The sequence below is a fragment of the Elephantulus edwardii genome, unplaced genomic scaffold (assembly GCF_000299155.1).
Source record: "Elephantulus edwardii isolate Elephantulus edwardi_28Jun2011 unplaced genomic scaffold, EleEdw1.0 scaffold00007, whole genome shotgun sequence".
Classification (NCBI taxonomy): domain Eukaryota; kingdom Metazoa; phylum Chordata; class Mammalia; order Macroscelidea; family Macroscelididae; genus Elephantulus; species Elephantulus edwardii.
The window spans coordinates 32,677,919-32,705,015 of NW_006399757.1; the positions used below are offsets into that span (position 1 = coordinate 32,677,919).

At 40.4% G+C, this 27,097-nt stretch overlaps 2 protein-coding genes across 2 annotated transcripts in view; one reads left to right on the forward strand and one right to left on the reverse strand.

Annotated features, from left to right (window-relative positions):
- Positions 1-4,056, reverse strand: part of LOC102868837 — a 126,481-nt gene extending 122,425 nt beyond the window's left edge. The window contains exon 1 of the mRNA XM_006880398.1: positions 3,867-4,056. Within this exon, the coding sequence (XP_006880460.1) occupies positions 3,867-4,056 (190 nt within the window). The remainder of the gene's footprint in view (positions 1-3,866) is intronic.
- A 4,083-nt stretch (positions 4,057-8,139) lies between these two features.
- Positions 8,140-27,097, forward strand: part of STAMBPL1 (STAM binding protein-like 1) — a 29,982-nt gene continuing 11,024 nt past the window's right edge. The window contains exons 1-7 of the mRNA XM_006880323.1: positions 8,140-8,223; positions 13,823-14,040; positions 17,090-17,165; positions 19,065-19,160; positions 21,185-21,542; positions 25,137-25,261; positions 25,995-26,132. Coding sequence (XP_006880385.1) covers positions 8,194-8,223; positions 13,823-14,040; positions 17,090-17,165; positions 19,065-19,160; positions 21,185-21,542; positions 25,137-25,261; positions 25,995-26,132 — 1,041 coding nt within the window. The 5' untranslated portion in view covers positions 8,140-8,193. The remainder of the gene's footprint in view (positions 8,224-13,822; positions 14,041-17,089; positions 17,166-19,064; positions 19,161-21,184; positions 21,543-25,136; positions 25,262-25,994; positions 26,133-27,097) is intronic.

A 27,097-nucleotide genomic window follows, 5' to 3' on the forward strand; every position in this document is an offset into this window, starting at 1 on the left:
AATCTGGATGGGTGTGTCAGAGACAGTGCAATTGGCACGGGATATGCAGGGTTTAGGACTGTTGTACATAGGGTCGCTATGAGTCGCAAATGACTTGACAGCACATAACAACATTCTAAGGAAGTGCCACACTGCTTTCCATAATGGTTGTGTCCTTTGACATTCCCATAAGCAGTGATTGAGAGTTCCAGTCTCTCCGTACATCACATTTGTTGTTTTCTCTTTTATTGCACTTCAATTTTGGTGTCTCACACAAATGCATCGTTCGTACATTGAAGGTTGTTCACCCTGTGAGCAAGTCCGTCGGTGTAATTTTCCAATGATATATGCTCACTTCATGTCTCTCTGTCCTGTTTTGATATTTCTTATAATATTTTTAAACTTATTCATAAAGCTATTACACACTTAATACCACAATATACTGCAAACAAGTGCAAACATGGTTTTTATATGCACAGGGAAACACAGAACTTCACATGACCTGCTCTGATGCAATATTTGTTTTATGGCAGTAGTCTGGATCTGCAGTATTGCTGAGTCATTCCTGTGGCAACAACAGAAGTTTGCCACTCACAGTGCACAGAGAGAGTAAGCTAATGCGGGTGTTCCTTTTCTCTTGCTTTCCCTCGGCACTCAAGATGGCTCAGCTCCACATCTGCATCCTAGCTGATGGAAGAGAAAGGAGTAGGGTGATGTCAGACCTGCCCTTTCCTTTAAAAGGCACCACCCAGACTGTAAAGAGCCCTGGTGGCACTGTCAGCTGTGATTTGTGCTGCTAGCTGAAGTTTGATGGTTCAAACCGACCAGCTGCTCTGTAAGAGAAAGGTGAGACAGTCTGCTTCCATAAAGGTTTATAATCTCAGAGACGCTCTGGAGCCGTTCTCCTGTGCCCTGTAGGTTGGAGCAAACCGAATGGCAATTAGTTCTCCAGACTTTGACCTCACTCTTCTCCTCATATGCCATTGGCCGAACTCAGTCACATGGTTTCACAGATTCCAAGAAAGATTAGACAATTTAGGTTTTATTTGGGAAGCAATATGTCAAATAAAGATTATATTATTATATCAGAAAGAAAGAATGAGTTTTGAGGTGTTTATACCAGCGTGCTGCACTTGATCTTTGTGAATCTTGGGATCTAGGTGAAAAGTTATCTGTAACCTGTCCTCAGTTAAGATATTCTAAATATATTAGCAAGGTCACTGTGAGCCTTAACTCGACTTGACAGCATGAAACAACAACAGCAAATACAAAAGGAAAGTGCTACTTGTTATCCCCCTCCCTGTTTTAAGTCTTATGGGTCAAAATGAAGTAGTATAGATTTTTTTTTCAGTTTAGTTTTGCTTTTTAGCAGACTTGATTAGTTGTTAGGAATATCCAAGTTGATAGCAACCCCACATGAGAATTAGAACTGCCCCCACAGTTTTTGTGACTGTAATCTTTACTGGAACCCGTGGCCACATTTTGTGTGGTGTGGGAGTTCTGGTGGAGTAGGTTTTAGGGTGTTCCACGGCTGACCCCATAACCATGCCTCTCTGACAGTTTGAATCCACCAACGACAACTAATTTATGGGAGGATGATTTCCTCCCATGTGATTTATACCCTCAGAAACCAAAAAGAGAGTTTGACTATGAGCTGGCAGCCATGAGGTGTTGGGTTCCCCACTTCCACTTCCCTTCTGGTACTGTTTGAACCACCACCCTTTTGTTTGCAGCTGAATACTTAACCATTGTACAGGAGTCTGTAGATTTTATCCGGAGATGAAGTTAAAAAAATTTTTGGCCTCAAGACTCATTTACAATTATGTGGAAAAGTTTTGTGTATGTAGATTACATCTGTTTATGTTTGTTGTATTAGAAATGGAAAGAGACATTTATAAGGAAAGGAATATATGATTAGGTATTATTGGCATGACAGGAGCCCAGAATAAGAGCTTCATAGTAAAGGGGTGTGGGGGGGGAGGGGGAAGGTGACTATATAATAATGAAGAGGTTTTTTCCCCAAAGAAAAAAGCGAACTGGGGGGGGGGAGGGAGGACAGGGAGGAAAATGTGCAACAATGAATGAATGGAAATCCAAATTCTCTATAAACTTTCATTAAAATCTTAATTAAAAAAAGATTACATAAGCACACTCTGTTAACAACTATGTTGTTGTTAGGTGCTCAAGATAGGCTTAATTAAACATTTTTACTCTTTTAGAAGCTCCTTACAGATTTGTGGGTTGTTTTTTATTTTTAATTGCACAATTGTTTGGGGCTATTCACTCCTGAATCTTTGGTCACTCACTTATTTGGCACATCTCATGCTAACAAACTCTATTCCTCTACCTCCTATAGCTGAGTAATGCACTAGGTATTTGCATTTTCAGCCTTTTTTTTTTTTTTTGGCATCCAGGTTGCAGACATGTGACCCAGGCTCTGCCAATCAGACACTTCCTCCTGACACTTTGCAATAAGAGCTGGAGAAGTGAGGAAATAAACACCTATATGAAGCTCTCTGAGCACATCTGGTTGCTGGCCTTGCTGCTGTTATTAGTGGTGGCACCAGCAGGTCTCCTGGCCCTCACTGACAGCGTGTCATCTTCACCATGCAGCCAGCACTGCTGCAGTGCAATTTGGGGTGATAGATATTCCTGGATTGGTAACCTCTAGACCTAAACTGTTCTAGAACCCCGGGAAAATTGTTATCTTTCCAGTGTCTATGAATTAAAGGATGAATGACTTTGCTTACAACTGAGAATCTGCTCCATTTGTTCTCACTGGACCTGTAAAGGCTGCATCTCTCCCAAGAGCAGTTTGGAACCCTTATGTCTCAAAAATCACTTGATGCATGGGTTCAAAGCCACAGATGCAGAATCTTGGTGGATGAAATCCAGATATCTGCATTTTTAAGCCAGTCTCAGGCTTGTGCGTTGTTTTGTTTTGTTCTGGCACGGTAAAATTTAAGAATCACTGTTTCCCTCTTCCTCACTTTTTAAATTATATTTGCCTTGTATACAGAGCTGAGTACCTACTCAGAGAAATAACTCTAGATTTTCTCAAGACTTTAATAAATGACTTTCTAGTATTGCCTTGTCTCTTTCTCCACCAACACTTTTCATAAACTCTTGTTCTGTCTCCTTTCCACTACTAAAGCTTTTTTTGTTGGTGGTGTGTTCTGGTTTATGTCTTCTCACTGAAAATTGCCTCCATTCAGTGGTGCCAAATCCGCTAATTTGGGTTTAAGCCACAATGTGAAGGTAGCTTTCTCTGTGTCATGACTTTCTTAGACATTTCTGTAACCAACGGACTTCACTCACAAGGTTACTCTGGGGCTCTCTGGAGGGCACAGCGTGGAAAGATTGGAATAGTTTTTGCCTTGAATGGTTTCCAAGCTGAGATTCAAGCCCGAAAATGGTAAGAAGGGTTTGATCTGTGTATGTTCACGTGTGTCTATTTTCATTGCACATGCACATGAACTATGATCCACTCTCCTAGATGCTGGGACTGAGACTCACTGTCATCAGCTATTCCATGAGCGCCCGACACACAAGACACTTGCACAGAGTGGTATTATTGTTGTTATGTGCAGCCAAATTGGAACCAACTCTTAGCTTACCCTCCAGTGGGTTTTCAGAAGCAGGAAAACATATGAGAGGAGATTGTCCATCTTTTCCCATGAAGCATCTGGTGGTTTTGAACCACCTGCCTTTAGATTGGCAGTGCAACTTCCTAGCCCTAGACCACCAGAATTACCTTACATGGTGTTAGCAAAGGGAAAGGCATTATTATTATTATTTATAGAAAGCAAACATTAAAGATAACAACAGATTTCCAAAAGGGAAATGCTTATGTTTCCTCAAATTATATATGTTGCTATTCAGATAACCATGCTTCAGGTCAGGTGTGATGTTCATGTCATCACTGTCTCTAGTTACCACTATGCTACAGTGGCTTCCGAGGGGGCTGTACAGGTTTCCAAGGTTGCTGGTTTTATTGCTAGCTGGAACATCCCAGTACAGCATCCCCAGAGCTTCTGCAACAGGGCCTTCTAAGTATCTGCCGCCAGCTTTCCCCATGCCGGGGGTAAACTGGACATGCAGGGTTTTCTTGCCTTTAATCCTTCACTGCCTGGTCCCCTGCTCTCCAGGAGCAAGGCTTGGACAGTAGGGAAGTATCACAACTCTGTTAGCTCCATTTGGTAAGCTTCTTGTTCAAGGATGCCCAGCTGCACACCGCTATAAGAAAACTTCTGTTCAGGATCCTCCAGGTTGTCCCTGCCCAAGACATTTGCATGGGCAAGTGTTATAGGGCTTTTCATTCCCAAAACAAACCTCCTTCCCAAATGCCCTCAGCCTTTTCCCCCATGCACCAGGCAGACCTGGATCTCACAGTCTTTAGCATTTGCTGTTTATTCTGGGTCTAAGAGGTTCTAATCACAAAGACCCCATGTCCTTGATTAAAAAGGTGCACAGTTCACTCTAGACTCTTCTTGATGACAGGGATGTCTTTCTCCAGCTCTGTGAGATTGACTCATTTAAGCTTGACAGGATGGCAAACTGACCTTGATAGAGCTCACTGACTTGTTTTTGCATGGTCTCCTTCCAATCCTTATGATAATTTTTATGTACTTTTGTTCCCGTAGTATTGTGCTGTTGTTAGATGCCAGCAATTTAGTTAGAGCTCCCTCATTATATTTGAGTCCATTGATTTAGTCATGGCGTCATTTCATCTCCTTGAGGGTCTTCTTGACTCTCTACTTACTAAGCATCTTATCCTTCTGCAGGGTTGATCCCTCTTGGCCACAAGTCTAAAATACGGGAGAGAGTGTTTGCCAGTTCTCCCTTCTGAGGAGCGTTCTGGCTACACTTCTTCAAAATCAGGTTTGTTCATTATTCTAAGAGTATTGAGAATACCATGCATGGACTGCTAGGAAAACAGATTTGTCCTGGAAAGGGTTAAACCAGGTGGCTCCTTGGAGGTAAGGATTCTGAGGCTCCGTCTAACATACTTTGGACATGTTGTGAGGAGAGACCGGTCCTTGGAGAGGGACATCATGCTTGGGAGGGTGGAGGGACAGCGGAGGAGAGGAAGGCCCTCTATGAGGTGGATTGATTCAGTGACTGGGATAATTGGGATGGGAGTGTCAGAGACAGTGCGATTGGCACAGGACAGAGCAGAGTTTAGGGCTGTTGCACATAGGGTCTCTATGAGTCGCAAGCTACTCAACGGCACATAACAACAACAAGAACAAGGTGTATTTAATATTTTTTGACAGCATCATGATTTAAAGACTTTTTTAAAATTTAAAGACATTAATTGTGAGAATGGCTCGGGACTGGACCGTGTTTCGCTCTGTTGTGTAAAGGGCTGTTATTAGTCAGAACCAACTCAAGAGCAACTAGTGGCAACATTGATTGCCCAGCTTTCACATGCATATGAGGTCACTGTAATACATTATTTGATTTTCCAACAGTTTCTTTCCTGGACATTGATTGTGGACTCAAGTAAAAGGAAATTCTTGACAGTTTTTGTTTTCCCATTTATCAAGATGCTATTTATTGATCCATTGACTTTGGTTCTCTCTCTCTTGAGGTAGAAATCTGAAATCTTTGATTATTTACATAGTTCTAGCCAGTCATTTGGGTGAAGGATGAGCAATCTCCTCCTGTGAGATTAATTGCCTCTTAAAAACCTTCTGTGGGTTGGTTTCGACTCCATGGTACATAACGACAACAGCCTGTCATTTTGGGGTATTGAGAGACCATTGCTAAAGAACTATGTATCAGAGCAATTCATCACACATCAATCTACTCCTGGTATTTCTAGAATTGTGGAATGCTTGGAAAGAATGTAGCCAGACCATTCATTTCACATTTCACAAAGAGCTGAGAGAAGATACTTGTCAAAAGCCATATAATTAATATGTGTAGAACAAAAACTAAATTACCATAGAACAGAGAAGTGGTTAAAACTGACTTGATATAAACTAGTATAAAAAGAAGGGACTAAAATGTATTAAATTACTTACCTTGGGTATGTTTACTTCTTTGATCCTCAATTTCCTTACCTGCAAAATATAAGCTCTAATACCAGCTGAAGAAATTCTGCTGGTGTGTCAGAAAGAAATTGTGCTACTAATTCAAAGACCACACCTGTAGACGTACTAGGAACTAAGCACCATATATAGTAATTTTTTTTTAATCCACCAGTGGTTCCTCAGGAGAAAGATGGGTAATCTTATCCTGTGTGATTTACAGCCTGGGAAGCCCAGTGGAGGGCCAGCTGTGAGTTGGTTCTGACTCAGTAGCAATGTGCGTTGTTTTAGGTAATAATAGCTAATGCAGCAATGGGCTCAAGTGTTCTGAGATGGTGAGAATGGCACAGGTTAGGAAAGGGTTCAGATCTGTTACTTACAGAGTTGCTATGAGTCGCACTTGACAACACCTAACAGCAGCAACACCACCACTGATAGAATCTTTAAGGTTCTTATATGATGCATAATTTATGCTCTGCTACTAACCCGTTTGCCACTCATTGTTGCTGTAGAACGTGGTTATCTATTAATACATACTTCTAGAACATTACAGCCACTGCAGACTAGATCGAGTGCAGTTCTCCTCTGAAACACATGGGGTCACCAGGAGTCAGATTAGTGTATAATACCGTTGTGTCCTAGACACTAAGGAGCTCTGATGGCATAGTGTGTCATGCATTGGGTTGCTAACTGAAAAGTCAGTTGTTCCTATCCAGGAAGAAAGATGCATAGTCTCTCCTCTCATAAAAATTTACAGCCTCAGGAACTCAATAGAGGGCTGCTGTGAGTCAAAATTGACTTTGATGGTAGTATGGTTTTGGTTTTTAGATGTATGAGGTACTAAGCCTATATATATATATATATAGAGAGAGAGAGAGAGAGAGAGAGAGAGAGATCTATCTATATATATATAGTAACTCATTTAATCTTTGTCATAGGCATAAGTATAATTATAATAATTGTTAAGTGCATCGAGTATGACTCATAGTGACAACAGATCTCAACCCTGTCCAATACCACTCCGTTCTTATCATCCCAGACACATTTGAGCTCATTGCTTCAGATACTACATCAGTCTATCTCTTTGAGGGTCTTAAATAGTGATAGATTCGATTATTACTCTAATAATAGATTCTCTTATTTCCACATTTTTCAGATGCACAGGAACTTTGAACTCAACAACTAATGTGTTGCTTTTCACTTGCTGCATTATAAATTACCACAGCTTGAAACAATTTGTACTTACACAGTTTTGTGTGTATCAGGAGGAAACAGCTTATTTTCTTTGTCCTCTTGCTCAGGGCTTCACCAGACTGACTGCAGTTCAGAATGGGACTGGATGGTTGTCTCATCTGAGACTTGGTGTCCTCTTCCAGGCTCACGGGAACCAGCAGAATTCATTTCCTTGTAGTTGTATATTCTTAGTGACTTACTTCTACAAGGTTAGCTGGAGAGGCCTTCTTCTAAAGAGCTCATCTGATTCAGGCCCACTCGAGATGGTTTCCCTTTCAGTGAGCTTAAAGTCAACTGCTTAGAGGACTCGATACCCATCTTTATCTTATAGCATATTATTATTATGGAAATATACAATCTCATCACTTTTGCCATTTTCTATTAGTTAAAAACAAGTTAAAGCTTCTAGCCACACTCAAGGGGGAAAACAGTAATTACATAAAGTTGTGGTTATGTACCAGAGGCGGGAGTCCTTGGGCCATCTTAGAATACCAACGCAGAACTTGGTAAGACCTACCTGAAACCCAGATTGCCTTGTGACTGAGTCTGTCCTCTAACCATCATGATATTCTTTATCCCAATGACAAAAGTAAACCTACTTTATAACCTTGTATAGAGTTCCAAACAACACTTCCACACACTCACATTGATTACTAGTCAAATATTAAGTCCATTCCCAAGTCTCCTTTTAATGTTCTGCTTCAAGAAGTCAAAACTACCTGTAGTTTTCTATTTTTAGAAAGGTATTTCCATTAGTCTTTCTAAAAAACTCAGGTTAATATGCATAGATTATTTTTACGTGTTCACATTCTTCTGAGGCAGAAGTAGCCCTGGGCTTTGGGATTTGAGACTTGGAGTCTAACCCTTTGTCTGCTATTTTTCTTTGAAATAGATGAAGCAACTGAGAAGAAAGCAGTGAATACCTTCAGTTTGCAGAGAAGACAACATGGATCAGCCATTTACTGTGAATTCTTGGGTAGGTTGTACCCGCTTATATTGTAAGTATGATTGAAAAACCCCAAAAGAAGAACAGAAACATACCAAATGTGACATGAGTCATAATTACTTGAAGAAATTGAGCATTTATGGTTTTTCATACATCTGTGTAGTTTCTCCTTGGAGGAAGTGACTAATAATGGTATCTTCACTAAAATTAAAAATATATGGTGTTTTTTTTTCTCCCCACAAAAGTATGGTCTGACTAGATGCCAGGAGGGTAATCTCTTGGTAGAATACTGAAGAAGAAAATTTCAGTGCTAAGCATAGCAGGTAATTGTGTCTCTTTATGCATCCATTTCTCTCCAGATGAAAGTCCGAGGCTTATGTAGATAGGGAGCTTTAGTAGCGTAGTGATAAGAAGTTGCACTGCAAATCCTAAGGCAAGCTGTCTAAATCTACCAGCTGTACCAGTGGAGAAAAATGGGCATCTTACTCTCGTGCCATTTACAGCCTCTGAAAATCCATTGGCGGATCAACTCTGAGTCAGTTCTGACTCAACAGCATAAGTATAGTATCTCCTTTAAGATGTTTGCTGTAAGATGCATACTTGAAACTCTTCCTTGCCTCGGGTTTTCCTTTACTAATAGCATGATGCACACTTTATCTAGCTTAGGAGAAACTCTGCTGGGGAGGAGGTAACAGGAAATTTAAAAACAGATGGGCTTATTTACTTATTTGGTAAAAATAAATATACAAAGCACTTGCTAAGTCAACAATTTCTACATATACAATACAGTGGCATTGATTACATTCACCCGCTTGTGCTATCTCTGCCATTATCAGATGGGCTTAACTCTGTCTCCTATTTCCATGTGAATATGGCACATAACTCACCTCCTTGGCTTTGCTTTTTCACCTTGTGATTTATGACGGCTGAAAACAATATTATCACCAGCCTACTACGGAGGCTCAATAAATGGACACTGTCTTTATAGCTCCCTTCTTCCAAATCACTCTCCCCTTGAGCAACAAGCAGTGAGAAGTGACGAAGTGTGGTGGAAGTGCGACCAGTGTGGTCATTAGAGGCAGGGATGGTGACTACGAACGGTCCTTGGAAAAAGACATTATGATGAGAAAGAGGGAGGGTCAGAGATGCAGAGGAAGACCCTCAACAACATGGAGTGTCACAGTGACAGCAACGGAGGGCTCAAGCATCCAAAAGATCATGAAGGTGGCACAAGACAGGGAAAAGTTCAGGTCACTTTTTCATAGGGTTCTGTGTGTCATCACGAACTCAAGGGCACTTAACAACAACGGCAACATCTCTGGGCCCATGAATAGCAGGCATTCTGATCCGGAATTTTGTGATTTTCGTCAAGAAACTCACTCCCAACTATACCTAGCTAAGTTTCTGTCGTTGTTATATGCTGTCCAGTGAGAACCAACTTCAGTGGGTTTTCAGAGGTTGTAAGTCACACTGGAAGAGATTGTCCACCTTTTTCTCTTGAAGCAGTTGGTAGATTGAAACTGCCTGCTTTTGGGTCAGCAGGGCAGCTCTTTACCCAGAGCTTTCACCAGAGCCCTCCTATATAGAAAAGCTTTATACTGATTGATGATTGTGAGTTATATGATTGTGGTTAGCCTGTGACTTTTGGAAGCAGATTGTTAAGCCTGTCTTCCAAAGTTAGCATCAAATGTGCTCCTAGATGGACTTTAACACACATCCATGCATACACAGAGAAAGAGAGAGACCCATGTTTATCTCTGAAATCAGTTTTAAATTTGAGCAATTCAATAAAGGAAAAAATATCTTATTTTAATACTTAGGTTAAAAAACAAATTATACTCGGCTTGTTCTGTTCTCTCTTCCTCAGTTTTTCCATTGATTTAATAGATAAACATTTAGTGGTATCATCCATGTCAACATGGAATATGCTACAAGCTAGGGAATAGAAATGAGTAGATTTATAAGTGGAGAGAAGCACTTTGTAGACAGGTAATTGTAACTCGCGGTGGGCAGTTTAGTAATACTTGCTACCAAGTCGGTTCTGGCACATGAGGTTGTGCAGTATCTGAATAGCGTTTTATGCTTGCTGGATAAGAGAAATCTCCTTGAGTGAATTCCCTGATTTTCACTGTCATTTTCCCCCGCTATTGTTTTCATGTCATAGAAGCTCTTATAGGTGATGAAATAGCACTGTTTTTATTTAGAACTGCTGAGTTTAACACACACGCGTGGTTCAGGAACTGTGAAGACTGAGGTCTCACAGCTGGGAAAGAGATTCAGAGTTCATGAGGTTGAATTCCTGTCTCTGACATGAAGAATTTGCCACTAGGTTCTCTAAAACTAGTGAATCTATTAGAGAATTAGAAGAGTAGTAGAAAAGGATGTGAAAATAAAGAGAAAGAAAAATGTTTAATTTGAGGTGAAGTCCCATAGGAAGCATCAAAAGAGGATGGTAAGGATACAAAAAGTTACTGGACCAGAAAGAATTGGCTGACACAGAACCAATTCAAGAAGTCACATTTGATCAGGAACCAATGGTAATAAAGACATTTAATCTGCACTGAAGGCATTGGCACTAAAGAAAGCCCTAGGAATTGATAAATTATCAACTGGCATATTTGAACAAATACATAGAGACCTAGGCATGCTGACCACATTGTGACAAGCAATCTGGAGGACAGCTAGCTACGTGGCCAACTTGCTGAAAGAGATCCACATTAATTCTCATTCTTAAAAAGGTGATCTAATGGAATGTGGAAATTATCAAGCAATATAATTACTATCATATGCAAGCAATCTTTTTTTCTGAAAAGTATTCAAAGACAGAACAGTACATTGACAGAGAACTGCTAGAGATTCAAGCAAGATTGAGAAGATGCCATGACACCAGGAATATCATTGCTGATGTCCGCCAAATCTTGGTAGAAAACAGAAATAGCAGAAGGATATCCCTCTGTGTTTTAGACTGTGCAAAGGCATTTGTGTAGATCACAACACATTATGGCTAACATTGAAAAAACTAGAAATCCCAGAACACTTGATTGTGCTCATGTGAAACGTATACCTAGACCAAAAAGCTGTTGTACAAGCAGCATGGGAACATGGCATGGTTTATAATAAAGGTATGCATTACAGATGTCTCCTTTCTTGATACCTTTTCAGTCTATATGCTGAACAGATCATTTGAGAAGGTGAACTTTATATAAAGACTGTATCATCAGGTTTGGTGGAAGACAGATCAATAACCTATTTTATTCAGATGATACAACATTGCTGCTCAAAGTGAGACCTGAAGCACCTGATGCAGGAGATCGAGGCCTACAGCTTTCAGTGTTGATTGCATCTAAACATCAAGAAATCAAAAATCCTCACCATTAGGCCAATGGACAACATCATGATACAAGAAGAAAAGATTGAAGTTGACAATGATTTTATTTTACTCATATTTGTAATCAACACCCCTGATAGCAGCAGTCAGGAAATGAAAAGACAAGTTACATTGAGAAAGTCTATTGGAATTCTTCAGAGTATTCAAGAACAACAGTGTCATTTTAAAGACTAAGATGTGCCTAATCCAAACCATGGTCCTTTCACTGACTTACTTTGCATCTGAAAGTTGAGCAATGACTAGGGATGACAGAAGAACCAAGGCCTTTAAAACTGTGGTGTTGGAGAAGAGTATTGACCACCTCATGGACTGCCCAGAGAACAATCAGGTCTGTCCTAGAGAAAATGAAACTAGGATGCTCCTTGGAGGTAAGGATTCTCAAACTCTATCTCACATACTTGGGGCATGTTGTCATGAAGGGCCAGTCCTTGGAGAAGGACACCTTGCTTGGAAAGGCTGAAGGTCAAAGAAAGAGAGCAAGACCCTCAACATGATGGATTGACACAGTGACTTTGACAATGAATTCAGGTGTGTCAGAGAAGTGAGTTGGCTCAGGATAGGGCAGAGTTCAGAACCATTGTTCATAAGGTCTCTATGAGTTGTAGTTGACTCAATGGCACATAACAACAACCTTCTCACTTTACTACTCTCAGAATTCTGGGCCAACCAAGAAAGATAGAAGACACCAAACCAAAACCAAAGAAACTCATTGGCATCAAGTCAATTCCAATTCATGGCGAACCTGTGTTTTACAGTATAGAACAGTTCCATACCTTTTTCTTATGTGTTATTTTTACAGACACAGACCACCAGGTAAGAACACAAATGGAGTGTGGAACTTTCTTTCAGTTCATTTGGCCCTGTGAGACACTGATGCTTTCTCCTATCCCTACTGCTTCAGTTGAACTGGCTTGTCCATATAATCACAGGAGAGGAGCTGGAGGCCTCCGAGAGAGGAAGCTCAGGCCCTGTGAGTTTTCTTGAGGAAGAGAGGACTCACTCAGCTCAAGACTAGTTAAGAAGAGAAAGGGAAGGGACAAGAGACTTGGCCTGCTTCGGACTTATCATTAAGTCATAAGAACTAAGTTTATTGTTCCCTGGTTGCACATTAAGCCTTAAGCCTTAAAAGTCAATTCAAATTGTACAACCCAATGATTGAGGTGAGGGAAATTGAAAGAATTTGTTTGAATTTATATTCAAGTTTTGTAAATAAACTAGTAGGGGAGGAAAAAAGAAAAAAGTCAATGCAGATCTTTTTATCTGCTATAAAAGTTCCATCAAGTAGACTAGATGGCATTGGTGGTGGTGGTTTTTACATACTGTTGAGTCAACTATGACTCATAGTGACCCTATGAACAGTAACTCTGAACTCTCCCCTATCTTGTGCCAATCTGACTGTCCCAGACACGTCTACCCCCATTACCCCAGGCACTGGGTTAATCCGTCTCATCCAGAGTCTTCCTCTTCTGTGCTAACACTCTACTTTTTCAAGCATAACCCTTTTCCAAGGACTGGTCCTTCCTGGCAACATGCCAATGTATGTGAGGCAGAGTTCAAAATCCTGGTCTCCAAGGAGCAACCTGGTTTCACCTTCTTCAGCACAGACTTTTTTGTTCTTTTGGCAAGTCCAGTAATTAAAAGTGTGATTATCATTATGTAGTGGTCTCATAGTCCATTTATATTCTAAAATCAGTGGGGGAAGGGAATGGAGGGAATGGTGTTTGACTTGAAAGACTTCTCTAGGATTTATGTGTAGGTCAGTGAAGATTCAAGGAGGACCTGAAAGCAAAAATATTATGGAACAGAATTAGGTTTATAATGACTAATGCCAGGTTAACTCTCAGAACTGCTTCAGTGTAGAATGACATGAGTCTAATCCTGTCTTGACCTGCTCCAAGTGCAGGATGGAAGCATCACTGGGCATATAAAGGTAAATGATACGTGACCTAAAATGATCTGAAACATTTGTCTGCCCAGAAGCTACCACGTAATTGTGTTCTGGGCATTAAAAGAGCTCCTATACTAATAAAAATGCACGTCTGTCCTGGAAATGTGTAGCTTTCTGATGTGTAGAGCATATCTTTTGTCTTTCACAAAAACAACAAAAACCTCTTGTCATGAAGAACTCAGAGAAAATGCATTTCCTTAAGCATTGGCCTCATGTACCAATGATACCAGTCGGGTCCACCTATGATTTCAGTTACTGGCTTTTCTTATCATAATTCCAACTTTGCTTTACAGAAAAAGTTAGCTGCTCTGCCTGACCACACAGATGTCTCCGTGAGCCCAGAAGAGCGAGTCCGAGCCCTCAGCAAGCTTGGGTGTAATATTACAATCAGTGAAGACATCACTCCACGCCGCTACTTTCGATCTGGAGTAGAGATGGAGAGGATGGCCTCTGTGTATTTGGAAGAAGGGAATTTAGAAAATGCCTTTGTTCTTTATAATAAATTTATAACGTAAGTCTTCTGGTTTGTAATGAGAAAACTGGAACATATTTAAATAATATTTTGATAAAGTTGTTTGCCTGCCTGATTTTTATATTCAGACCAATTTTGCAGTCTCCAGAAACATTAAATGGCGACTTTTAAATGACCAACCACTATGCTCAAGAGTATCCTTATACCAGAGAGGAGAGACCCAGTAAAGTCAGGGATGGGATGAAGTTCAGGACGATCAGATCCCCTGTTGGTCAGCTAAGCCAGTAACCTCCATGCCTCTGTCCCCATTCTTCATAAATACCACTTCTTGTTAATGCGTTCCTTCCCCATGGGGATATAAGCTTTATGAGCCAGATTGTAATAGCTTTTGGAACATGCAGTCACTGTTAAAAAATTTGAATCAGTGGGTGAGACTAAGGACAAGTTGGAGATCATAGTTAAGATAGGGCTCAGGTATAGGAAACAGTTTCACATAAAAGCAAAAGCAAGACAGTCATTATCAAATCCATGGTGACTTAAGGCAAACCCAGGTTTGTTGGAGCGGAACTGTGCCTGGTAAGAGTTTTGATGATTCAGTTATCTAAAGTTGTTCTCCAGGCCTTTATTCTGTGGTACCTGTGGGTAGACCTGGACCTCCAACCTTTTGGTTAACAACTGAGCAAAATAACTGTTGTCACCACCTAGCACTAAACTACTGCACAATAGAGTTCTTCTTATGAACTTAGAGCTTATCATTCACTCTTGACAGAAATGTTCCACAAGTTTTGTTTCTGAATCGTAATTAGCCATTAATAATTTTAGTTTTCACCTTCTGCTCAGTTTTGTGTACACTTCTGTGGAATTGCAATTGTGGTGACTGACACTTGAGTTACTGCGTCACCTGCTGCTTAAATGCTCTTTAGTCATTACAGGTGTGATGATTTATAATCACTTTACTCCCTAGGCCTCAGTTTACCATCTGTAAATGAAGCACTTGTGGGAGATAATTTCTGAGGTCCTTTCGCCACTAAATAGCTGTTCGAATTTACCAGCTGCTCTGAGGGAGAAAGATGGGCAGTCTCTTCATGTTCTTTCACCCTCCTCTGAAACCCCACTACACGGTCAGACTTGAGTCTATTGACTCAACAGTACATAAAGCCACCACCATAAAGTCATAGGCGACTAACAATGTGTGTAACCTCTTCATGCCTTACGTTTCTCCTTTGAGAAACAAAGTCCCTGTCTACCTTATAATTGAGATTAAATGCAATAATGAATGAATGTGTGATTTTAAACAGTGGAGCACCAAGGATGGCAGAAGAAAAATTGATGCCTTTGAACTGTGGTGTTGGAGAAGAGTGATAACTACCCCGTGGTCTGCCGGAAGAACAGACAGATATGTCTCGGAGAAAGTGCGGCCCCGAGTGCTCCGTAGAGGCGAGGATGGCAGTTTCATCTCTCATACTTTGGCATGTTGCTGGGAGAAGCTGTGCCTTAAAGGGGGACATTATGCTTGGAAAGGTGGAGGGTTAGAGAAAGAAGTGAAGACCCACCATGAGCTGGACAGGCAAGGTGATGGCAGCAATGGGCTCACGTGATGGGGTCAGCTGATAAGGATGGCACAGGACAGGACAGGGTTCAGGTCTGCTGTTCACAGAGTCATCATGAGTTGTATTCAACTTAACGTCACCTAACAAGATGAAGCAGCACAGTTCTGTGGGATAGAGATACATCAGTGAAAAATTAATAAAAACTGGAAAAACAAAAAATTTCCTTTACTGTAGAAACTTGCTTTCACTTCTGCTCCTTGTTCCTCAAGAAGCCAGTGGAAAAGGAAAGAACTCCCCAGCATTCACAATGAACACCTTCTAATCCACTAGGAATTTCTAGTTAGTTCTAGATTTTCTAATATACTAGTCATTTCTCTAAATGATGAATTTTCAGTTCAGAGGTTTTGTTACGTTAGAGGAGGGACCACCAACTCATCGTCAGTCATTTTTCAGTGGTGTGAAGGGATTGTGTTTTTCTTTCATCCTTTTTATACAGACTTTGTGGCCAGCAGCACACTTAGGTTCAGTGCTACTCTGATAGGCAAAGAGAGTAGCATAAGACATGAGAAGGCTGACATGACTTCTATTTAAAACCTATCCCTGACCTTAATTTAATTCCAGCTAACATCAGTCCTCGATTTGCTAACATTAACTACCCTAAAATGTCAAAATTAAGAGCTCTGGAGTCATAGTGTGTAAGGCATTGGACTACCAATGGAAAGGTCAGCTGTTCAAATCCACCAGGCACTCTACAGGAGAAAGATGGATAGTTTTCTCCTGTTAAGACTTGGAAACTAAATAGAAAGTCTCGGTGTATTTGCACCAACTCCACAGCGGTGTTTTAGGTGGTTGGATTGCACTGGTCTGTGCACTTGCTGTACAGAGGTAATTCATGGTTGCTGTGAAGCTAAAAACTGTGACACTGTTGTGTCAAATGCGACAATTGTTATCCAGGGTAGACAATGTTTGGTGGAGCTCCCTGACTATAACAAGCTTGGCAAGGAGTGGCATTGACTTTCATAATAGCTTGCTTCCGGAAACCCTATGAACTTGAAGAAATGATGAAAGTTATATAGGTGTTCAGGTCTTTTGTTCATAGATTCCCTATGAGTCACCTACAACTTAACGGCACGTAACAACAGCAATAAGAAGATGGGATGATGATTTGTGCTCAGCTACAAACATAGAGGTCAATGGTTTGAACCCATCCCCTGGTACAATGGAATAAAGCCCTAGTGATTTGCTTTCATAAAAGTTATAGTCACGACAACTCCATGGAGCAGTTCTGTTCTGCAACACATGTCGTCTCATGGATCAAAATGGACTGGATGACCGGTTTACTTCTGGTCTTTATTTGGTTTTACCTTTCAATGCCCTAGTAATACTAGGGCTGATCCTTGATGAAAGGATGGCAGGAAGAATAAGGTAAATAATAAAACTATTAGCCATCTAATTTTTTAAAGGGTCCTTATTCTTAGGAATAATTATTGAACTTCTTGGTCATGTGGAAGTAATGATGTGTTTTTGCCTTTCTATAGCTTGTTTGTAGAAAAGCTTCCCAGCCATCGGGATTACCAGCAATGTGCAGTGCCGGAAAAGCAGGATATTATGAAGGTAGTGCGGGGTTGTCTCCCCTGTGGGATCAAATGCTCCACAAGTATCCATTATTGATCCACTCCCTCTTCCTTTCCTCCTCTGTCTCATCCTCTGGAGAGTTGAAGCACCACATTCCTTCCATTAGCAGCGACGTTTCGATTTCTTCTTAGACATTTAATCACCATTACTAAACCACCGTGGGGTGTCTAATCGAAACTCTAACAAAGGGAAAGAAAAAGGTCAAAAATGTGCCCTATCACCACATGGTGTGAAAAAAGAATAATTTTACAATCCTTCTCAGAGGTTTGAAAATGGATCGCTATTTCTCCAAACTTGTTTTGAGAGTTATTTCCAATGCTGTTGATTATTCCTTATAGCTTTGAACTTACTAACTATATGAAAATTATTGTGGGTGTTTGAGGCAACATAAACTTTGTAGTTATTTTTCTCTTATAGTTCTGGTCCTATTAGATTAAAAAGTGTGTAAGGAGGGGCCTGATATATTCTCAAGGAAAATGAATGTTTCTGAAATAGATAGGGACATGTCAATTAAAAAAAACTAATAAAAGCCAGAAATGCAAACGTTTCCTTTACACTGATCAAGGCTCCTAGTTGGTTGTACAGACTTGCATTCACTTCTGCTGCCCCTTATTCTTCCACAAAGCTTTGAAAGGAGAATGGCAAACCTAGATCATCGACGTTTGTGGCATAATATAATTTCGATTATTTGGAGCATAAGAATGTATATAGACATTCTAAAGAAAATTTTTTAAAAATATCTCCCAATGTTGGGTTGACCTTTTGTGGACAAAGATAAGCTAGTGTATGCAAAGCCAATCAAGGCATGAAATTTTAAGTAACTCATGGAGGACACTTGACCGTATGAATGAAACAAAGGCTCTCATATCTTGTGTAAGCCTGAGACCGCCTGCCACTAGGACTTTAACTGTATTAAAGGGTCATCTGTGTTATTTGATTTCTACACTCTCGTCTAAAGTACACTTCATTGTGGTACTTGTTCATAACATTGCCACTGTATTTTGTATTCATTCAGGTTCAGAGAATTTCTGCTTGAAAATGGAAAGCCCCAGGCTACTAGAATGACTAAGTCTACTTTAAGATTAACACTGGAAAAAAAAATATTAACATTGGGTTTTTTGGCAGAGAAAAATTAATCTCGAAAAGTATATGTATTCCCCTTGTCATACTCTTGTTGAATAAATGGCTAGAATGAATAAATGGTAAATGAATGAAAGAACAGAAATGTTAGTAGGAGAGCCCTGGCTGGAGAAAGAACAGGGCTTGATTTCTAACTGGTCCACCAGAGAGTTGTGTGACACTGGACAAGTCTTTTCATTCCTCTAAGCCTTTGATTTCTCAGTGCTTAACTAAAAGGAAAGAATAGCTATACAGCTTTAGATTTCCAGATTGGTCTGTAATCAAGAATCACTGAGAAAAATTTTGAAATCCTTTTTCCCTGACCCCATATCATTCCATTAGAAGTATTGCTTCTATGGGATGAATATTAGGAATCTATATTTTTATATTAAGTACTCTAGCTGCTTTTCATAATCTAACATACCTTCTGGCTCTGTGTCTATATAGTTTCCATACTGTGCCATTCGTACTTACGTGCCAGTGATGTAAAAATAGGATACCTGCCTCAACAAAATGCTTACCAATCAGTGGAGCTGATAAAGGTTTACAGAAGGGATTTTTTTTCCTCCTCTCTTGCCCTGCCAAAAAGTTATACTTTGGAGCCCTAGAAAAAAAGAGGTTTATTCTTCTGCCTTCATCTTTGGTTACTTGTGACTTGATTTCTAATCCACGTACCAGCTGTTTTCCTTTCTCTGCTGATGATCTGAAAGAGTATACTGAAACTCCCCACTAATCAATATGTATATATATTTTTAAAAGAAACTGAAGGAGATTGCATTCCCAAGGACAGATGAATTGAAGAAGGACCTTTTAAAGAAGTATAACATAGAATACCAAGAATATTTGCAAAGCAAAGTAAGTTCCATTGGTACATTTATTTTGTGACTGTGTTCTGTGCAATTTTTTTTCCATTTAGCTTTCCTGTGATGAGCTTTCCAAATGTCAGGCGCATTTAAATTAAAAATTAAAGATGCCATTGATACAAGACCAATAAAAAATTTGTGTTGACAACTAGGTTAAGCATGTGTACCAAAGATAAGGTCTTTTTTATTTCCCTGTGACATCTAATAAAGCAGTGCATTAGAAAATAGGTTTCCAGCAGTGAGTTAAATTGAGCCTTTTGTCCAACTCTTACCAATGTGAGCTGGAACCAGATGACTCCTCTTTCCTGGGTGAGCAGAGACGGTAGGAGGCAGAGAGAGCAGTTAATAGTTTTTTTATGTATCCAATTATGTATACCTTGAGAAGGTAAATTAGAATATTCAATTCAGTCAGTATTACATTGGCATGAAAGAATAGTCTACCATGTTGGTGAAATCCAATTGTATCACCAAGAGGTGATAACTTCTGGATTGTTACTGGATAAAGAGTGATAATGATGTCTATCAGAATAAAGCCATGGAAGAAAAAATTGGCCGTTCCTTTTATGAGATACTCAAAGCATGAAACCTTGTTGATTGTTACAGCATTATTAGAAAGGTTTTCTTACTTACTTAGATTAGCTATTTGCTTTGGGGTTGTCAGATCCACTGACTTCCTTTTCAGCTCAATAAATTAGCTTTGGAAAGGCTCACAGAGCTACTCTGCTTTCTGTGGGTGTGGACAAAAGATTGGTCTCAGTGAGGTGTTTTATCCAAATGGCAGAGGGAATAGAGAAACCAGAATTTGCTGCAAGCGTGGCTATTGGCAGTTTGAGTTGGAATACAAAAGGTAAAATTTATCTCATAGACAAAGGCCAGTCGTGGAGAAGGAAGCCACAACAATGTGGAGAGTAGTACCTTTCCCAGACACCCTGAGAGGAGCAGCCTCGTCAGCTAGTCCATATTGTGCACTTGGCCATGCTGCTACTGCTGATACCAATTATTTCATAGCAAACCATGGTGTCCCCAGTGCATAACATGCAGAAGTCTCTGGCAGAGATAGAAATGGCTTAGCAGAGTTGAACAGAGAATACCTGGAAACCCTTGCTACCAGCTTCATCCAGGAGCTCGTTAGAAATGCAGAGACCTAGGCCCACTCTGGAGACCGACTTAATCACAATCTTCATTAGAACCCAGAAAGCTCTTGAGGGTAATGTGTGTGTGCTTCAAAGTGCTTCTCTACAGTCTTCCCCCACTGCACTCCCATCTTGCAATAGTTCTCAAAATTTCATTTCAATCAGAATTGTTTGGAGGAGCTTATTAAAAATTTATACACTCTGGCCTAACCCCTAGATAGTTTCATTAGGAGTAGGGAGGTTGGGAATCTCTATCTTCGGCTAAAATCCCAATTGGTTTCGATAGAGATTGTTGGACTATATTTTGAGAACTATTTCTCGAGGGCTTCTATGCAGCCCTCCCACTGTCCCCAGAATGCTCCAGCAGTATGAGTTCTAGAGGCAAATACAAAAGGTTCAAGGACGACACTGTCCAGTAGAGACTTCTGTGATACTGACAGTGCTCTCTTCAGCCCTGAGCACCTACTCCCATATGGCTACTGGGTAGTTAACATATGACCAGCTTGCCTAAGGAATGGCATAGGGAAAATGTTTAGGATGATGCATCTCTTTCTGAGATACTTCATTGCCTAAGAGCAGGCTACCCAGACCAAACGGACAGCTCTGACTTTGCTTTTGTGTTGTTTAGAGGTGTAGTGGAATGGAGGGAACGTGATTGTCGTGGCTTGTCTCTGATCAAAAATGAGTAGACCTGAAACAGCTGTCCTAGTCAGATTAAGGGACGTTTTTGTGATGATGTCTATTTTCTTCGGTGTATCATGAGTAGCGCTGAGAGCATGTCATCGTTCTCACTGTATGTGTCTGTTAGAAAGTAAGAAAGTATCTAACTTGCTATTTTTGCCTTTGAAACTAACCTTTCATTTTTGCCACTTTTTTTTTTTAGAACAAATATAAGGCAGAAATTCTTAAAAAGCTGGAGCACCAGAGACTCATAGAGGCGGAGAGAAAGCGGATTGCTCAGATGCGCCAGCAGCAGCTAGAGTCAGAGCAGTTCCTGTTTTTTGAAGATCAACTCAAGAAGCAAGAACTAGCCCGAGGTCAGGTGCGCAGTCAGGAAGCCCCAGCGCTGTCGGAGCAGATCGATGGGAGCACTATATCCTGCTTTTCCACACCCCAGAACAACTCCTTGCTGGGTGAATTTGTGGAGCAACCCAACAGAAGTGATGCAACCAGCCACGCTAGCCACTCTCCACCAGTCAACAGAGCCTTAAAGCCCGCCGCCACTCTGAGTGCTGTGCAGAGTAAGTGAGGAGATGTTCCACGGCTGCTTTCTGAGGCTCTTCTGATGGTAGCATCTGTTAGCCCCTGGGGCGGCTCATCTCATCCATTTATTAATTGTGTCAGGCTATAATGGTATGTACCAGCAGTGAGGAAATAAGGAGATGGACTGCACTGGGAAAATCTGCAGTTAGTGACCTCTCCAAATTATTGAGGAGTAATGATGTTGAGGACTAAGGTGCATCTGATTCAGGGCATATTTCTGTTAAGTTGCTATGCATCCGAGAGCTGGACAGTGAATAAGGATGACAGAAAAAGAATTAATGCCTTTGAGCTGTGTTGTTAGAGAAAAACAGTGCACATCCCATGGACTGCCAAAAGATAGAACAAATATGTCTTGGAGAGGCTAGAGCCAGAGTGCTCTTTGGAGGCAAGAATTATGAGCCTTTGCCTCATATACTTTGAGCATGTTGCTAGGAGGAGCTATTCCTTGAAGAAGGACACGGTGAAGGAGAGGAAGACCCTCAACCAGGTGGATTGACACGGTGACTGCTACAATGGGCTCTTGTGTCAGGAAGCGTGAGTATGGCGCAGGACAAAACAGGGTTCACATCTTTTGTCCATAGGATTGCTATGAGGCATACTTGACTCACCGACACCTAACAAAAGCAGCATGATGGTATGTAGGGAGCTCTGGTGACCGAGTATAAGGAGCTGCACTGCTATCCCAAAGGCAGCACAGTTTGAATGCACCAGGAGCTCCACGGGAGAAGCACGAGCAGTCTCCTCCTGTGCATTTACTGCCTCTGAAAACCTGCTGGAGGGTCAGCTATGAGTTCATCCTGACGGGACACAACAGCAGCAGCATGATGGTATGATGGAGGATGGGTGGCACAGCTCACCTTTTGGTTCTCAGTCATGGCAGGACTACTATGCATGTCACGAAGACCGGCGTGAGGACCTTCCTAGTTTTCAACAGCTGATTTTTCAAGCTGGATCACCAGGATTTGTTTTTCTTCAGGCACCTCTGGGTGGAATTAGACTTCCAGCCTTTCAGTTGCAGACTGTACTAACCAATTCCTAGGCACTCAGTGTTGTGCTACAGGCAATTTCTTGAAATATGAGTCAGTTCCATTCCTAACTCTGTCTTGAAGTTGAACTTTACCTCCGTCAGGACAGTTTGGTAGTCTTGCTTGGTATCTAACGTCAAATGTTAGTTACAGTTTATGGTATAGGATGTACCTTTCTGTGCAGAAAAGAAACATTGAAGGCCTACTTCCAGGAAGGATAAAATGTCTTTTAACAGAATAATGCAGTGGCAGTTGTGATGATGTTTCAGTGCACATGGAAGAATATCACCTGTTTGTTATTATGAATCACTGCGGGTAGCTCAGAGTTTTATTAGAACAGGCTTTAAAGAGTTCATTCAGAGTGCTCCCAAGTCAGGTATTTGCCTGCATGTGTAACAACGTTCACATTGAATCGTGATTTGCCCCCCACCTCCCGTAGAGCAGAGATTAAAACAGGAGTGCATTTTATCATTGCGCACACCTTTTCAAAGAGAAGAAATGTGCATTATTATAACTAGTGATGTTATAATACTCTATCAAGCACTTTATCGGTTGGGAAAGTCGATGTGGAGAAAATCACCCATCCGGATCTTTACAGTAAAATGCTTATGCTGTCAGCTTAGCATTGTCTCTAGCCCAGAAGGACTGAATGTCCATGAGTCTCTCTCTCTCATTGCCCTGGGTTCGGAACTGACTCATAGCCGACCCTACAGAGGGTTTTCTAGAGGCTGTAACTAACACAGGAAGAGATTGCTCATCTTTCTCTTTCTGAGACCCTGGTCAATTTAAACCATCAGAGAGCTAACCCACCTTTGGATTAGCAGCACCAAGTCCCTATGGACTATGCTACCAGAGCTCCCTTATACATGAGTAGTTAACTTCCAAAGGAATTCTGTGTGTTTCTGCCAACAATAATGCAGGTGACACATCCCTGCTTGCTGAAACTGAGGAGGACCTCAAATCCTTGATGCAGGAGGTCAAGGGCTGTAGTCATCAATATAGATTGAAGCTAAACATCAAGAAGACAAAGATTTTCACCACTGGGCCAATTGGCAGCACCGTGAGAGTTGGAGAGGAGACTGAGGTGGTAGTTAACAAATACAGCTTGTTCTGCTCCATAATTAACACTCTCAGCATCAGCAGCCAGGAAGTCAGAAGATGAATTGCACTGGGAAAATCTGTGATCAGGGATCCAGAATACTGAGAAGCAAAGATGTCAGTCTAGGGACTAAGATGGGCCTGATTCAGTCCATGGTCTTCACAATTACTTGCTGCACATCAGATATTCGGATTAAGGATGATAGAAGAAGAATTGATGCCTTTGAGTTATGGTACTGGAGAAGAGTCTTGAGCATACCTTGAACTTCCAAGAAAACAAACAGGTTTGTCTTGGAGAGAGTGAAACCAAGTTTCTCCTTGGAAGCTTGATTTTTGAAGCTCTGTCTCTCATACTTTGGTATGTGGCCAGGAGAAGGACTTCTGGTTGAAAGGGTGGAAGGACAGTGCAGGAAAGAAAGACCCTGGATGAGATGGATTAACACAGAAATTGGGCTAATAGGGGTAGATGTGTCAGAGTCAGTGAGACTGGCACAGGATTGGGCTATTATACATAGGGTTGCTGTGAGTCACAGGCAACTCGACAGCACATAACGACAACAGTATAACAGTAGGTTAGGTCAGTGCTGGGAAATTTCCAAAATCAAATGAAGACTTCTTCCAGCACACACTGTCAAATAACAATTTGTGTTCTCATTTATTTAAAAAGATCTGTAACAGGCAAATATTTTCAAATTACTCGATTGCTTTTTATTTCTGAACTTTGTGATTGTACCTACTGATCACTAATTTTTACAAAAGCATAAATAGCAAAAGTAAATAGAAAAAAAGTACTTATTCTCTGTCTTATATGGCATGAGATGCAGCCTTTGCAAGGCCTGCTTATGCATTTAACAGTATATTTGCTTATTCCAAACCAAAACAGACACATTAACATATATTTAGGTGTGTACCTGCTCGTCTTGGTCCTAAAATAATTTACATATAAAATTAATTTTCTTTACATTTTCATACATTTTGTGTGTAAATTACTTTATAAAGAAGATGGATGAGCAGGTAAATTTGTATGCAGTTTTGTATGTAAATCTTTCTTCAAGTCAGTGTTTAGGGACTCTGGTGGCCTGGTCCATAGGGAATTGCACTGGTAGTCCAAAGACAAAGCCTCTCTGGCAGTTTGAATCCCCAGAAGCTCCATGGGAGAAAGATTGACAGTCTCCTCCTGTGCAATTTACAGCCTCCGGAAACACACTGGAAGATCAGCTATGAGTCTGTTCCAACTCAGCAATAGTGAGTGAGTGAGTGAGTGAGTGAGTGAGTGAGTGAGTGAGTGTTTACCATTGGAAGTTTTAAAGTGATACATGGACCACGGGACACAAAATACTCTTGTTTTTGAAGTTTAGTCTAAACAATTTCTTAGTATAAATAATTTTGGAGACTAGTCTGTAAAAAGTAATACCTTACTTAGCTTTGTCTACTTTTTCTGTTTCTTAGATTTAGTGGTTGAAGGACTGAGATGTGTAGTCTTACCCAGAGATCTTTGCCACAAATTTCTGCTGCTGGCAGAGTCCAATACAGTAAGAGGAATAGAAACCTGTGGAATACTCTGTGGAAAACTGGTATGGTCTTTGTTTTCATGTTTCTCTGGACAGGACATTTTTAATATTACTGGCTTTCATAGAATACGTAAAGTATGTTAAGAATTACATGTCTTACAAAATTAGGTTACCTAGATGAATTGTGTAAAACTGTCATTGGTAATCAATGTCTTTCTAGAAAATAGACCAAAATCTCAGGCTACTATAAATGTTTTAAGCCATTAATCAAAGCATGTATCTTTGATTAGAAAAATAGTATATTATGGGTCTTCAAATTTCCAAATCTACCTGATTTGCAAAATTTTTTTAAAATTGCAATTATGAGTGATCTTAATGAGCTCTTCCCCACAGTCTTAGAAGAAATTCTTAAATGTAAAATTAAATATAATTAATAAAACAAAATCAAGGCTGTCAATCCCTACAGTCCTTATGAGTATTATTTTACTAGCAACTTCTCATCCGTTTGAATTTTTCTACTTTACTGTCTGAAGGCCTAATTTATTAACTGCATTTTCATAAACCAGCCTGGGACACTAATTCCTATTTATGATACATGTCTGTTGAGAACATGCATTTCAAGTTCAAACCACTGACTCTGAGAGAATCCATTTTCCGATTTGGGATAGTGCTTTTGAACTGTGCTAGGGAAGGGGCATGATAACAATTCATAGGAGGACGCTCTAGTCTTGCAGCAAAACTCTGCTGAGCACTTCTCATTCAGGTTATTTCAGTCGGATGCTTGTTATTTTTTTAGACACATAATGAATTTACTATTACCCACGTAATAGTGCCAAAGCAGTCTGCGGGACCAGACTATTGCGACATGGAGAACGTAGAAGAACTATTCAGTGTTCAGGATCAGCACGATCTCCTCACTCTGGGATGGATCCATGTAGGTTTGACCTTCAGTCATTTAATGAGTTGATTTTGGGGTGTTATATTGGGCTCCTTTTGATTACTTTGATAGTCCAATTATTTGAGATTTTTTTAACCAGTTTGACAAGACAGTTATTAATACTCTTTTTACTGTGAATCTAAATTAGATTGTTTTAAGAAAAATCTCTGAGTATTTTTTAATTAAGGTGTTGTATATAGATGCTATACACTTTGCCCTGCCTGCTACATATGCAAAGGTTATATGCATTATTCTATAAATATACTCATAATAGGACAAGTGACATGGAACCAGAAGTATTTATTTCCAACATCCACTAGACCACCAGAGGAGCTTGGCAGTGCTTAAGATTCAAGTAGAGAAATAACCTCAAATCTAAGCTTTGCTGGAAATTCACTAGAAAACTTGGCAAGTTTTTTTCAAGTACTCCAAGAGCATAAACTACCTTTATGGGTAGAGGGTTTTTTATGGATAGAAATCATAATAACTGACTTTATTTGATAGTAAGAATTAAATAAGATAGTGTAGCAAATTTCTCAGCACATTTTCCTGGGAATTGGAAAATGGTAGCCACTGAAATAGGTGATGGTATTCTACTTCTTCTGACCTTGGTTTAATTCATATGGAGGACATTTTTCCATTCTGTCCTTCACAGCTAGACCTTGATAGGAACAATTAGCCAAGATTTCCAAGGCCCCTCCTAGGGATCTCTGAGGTCCCTTAAAAGAATAATAATATTCTTATATGTGGTTGTTGGTGGTAAGTGCCGTCGCGTCGTAGGCGACTCATAGCGACCCAATGAATGAAAGTCCTCAACACTTGCATGACTTTCATCCTTTCTCTAGGTTCATAGAGTTTCCAGAGGCAAGCTATTTACAGAAGTGAATGTCACTCCTGCTTCCAAGCTTGTTTTAATTGGAGCACTCAAATTAAAGAATAATTTATATATTATTCTTAAATTA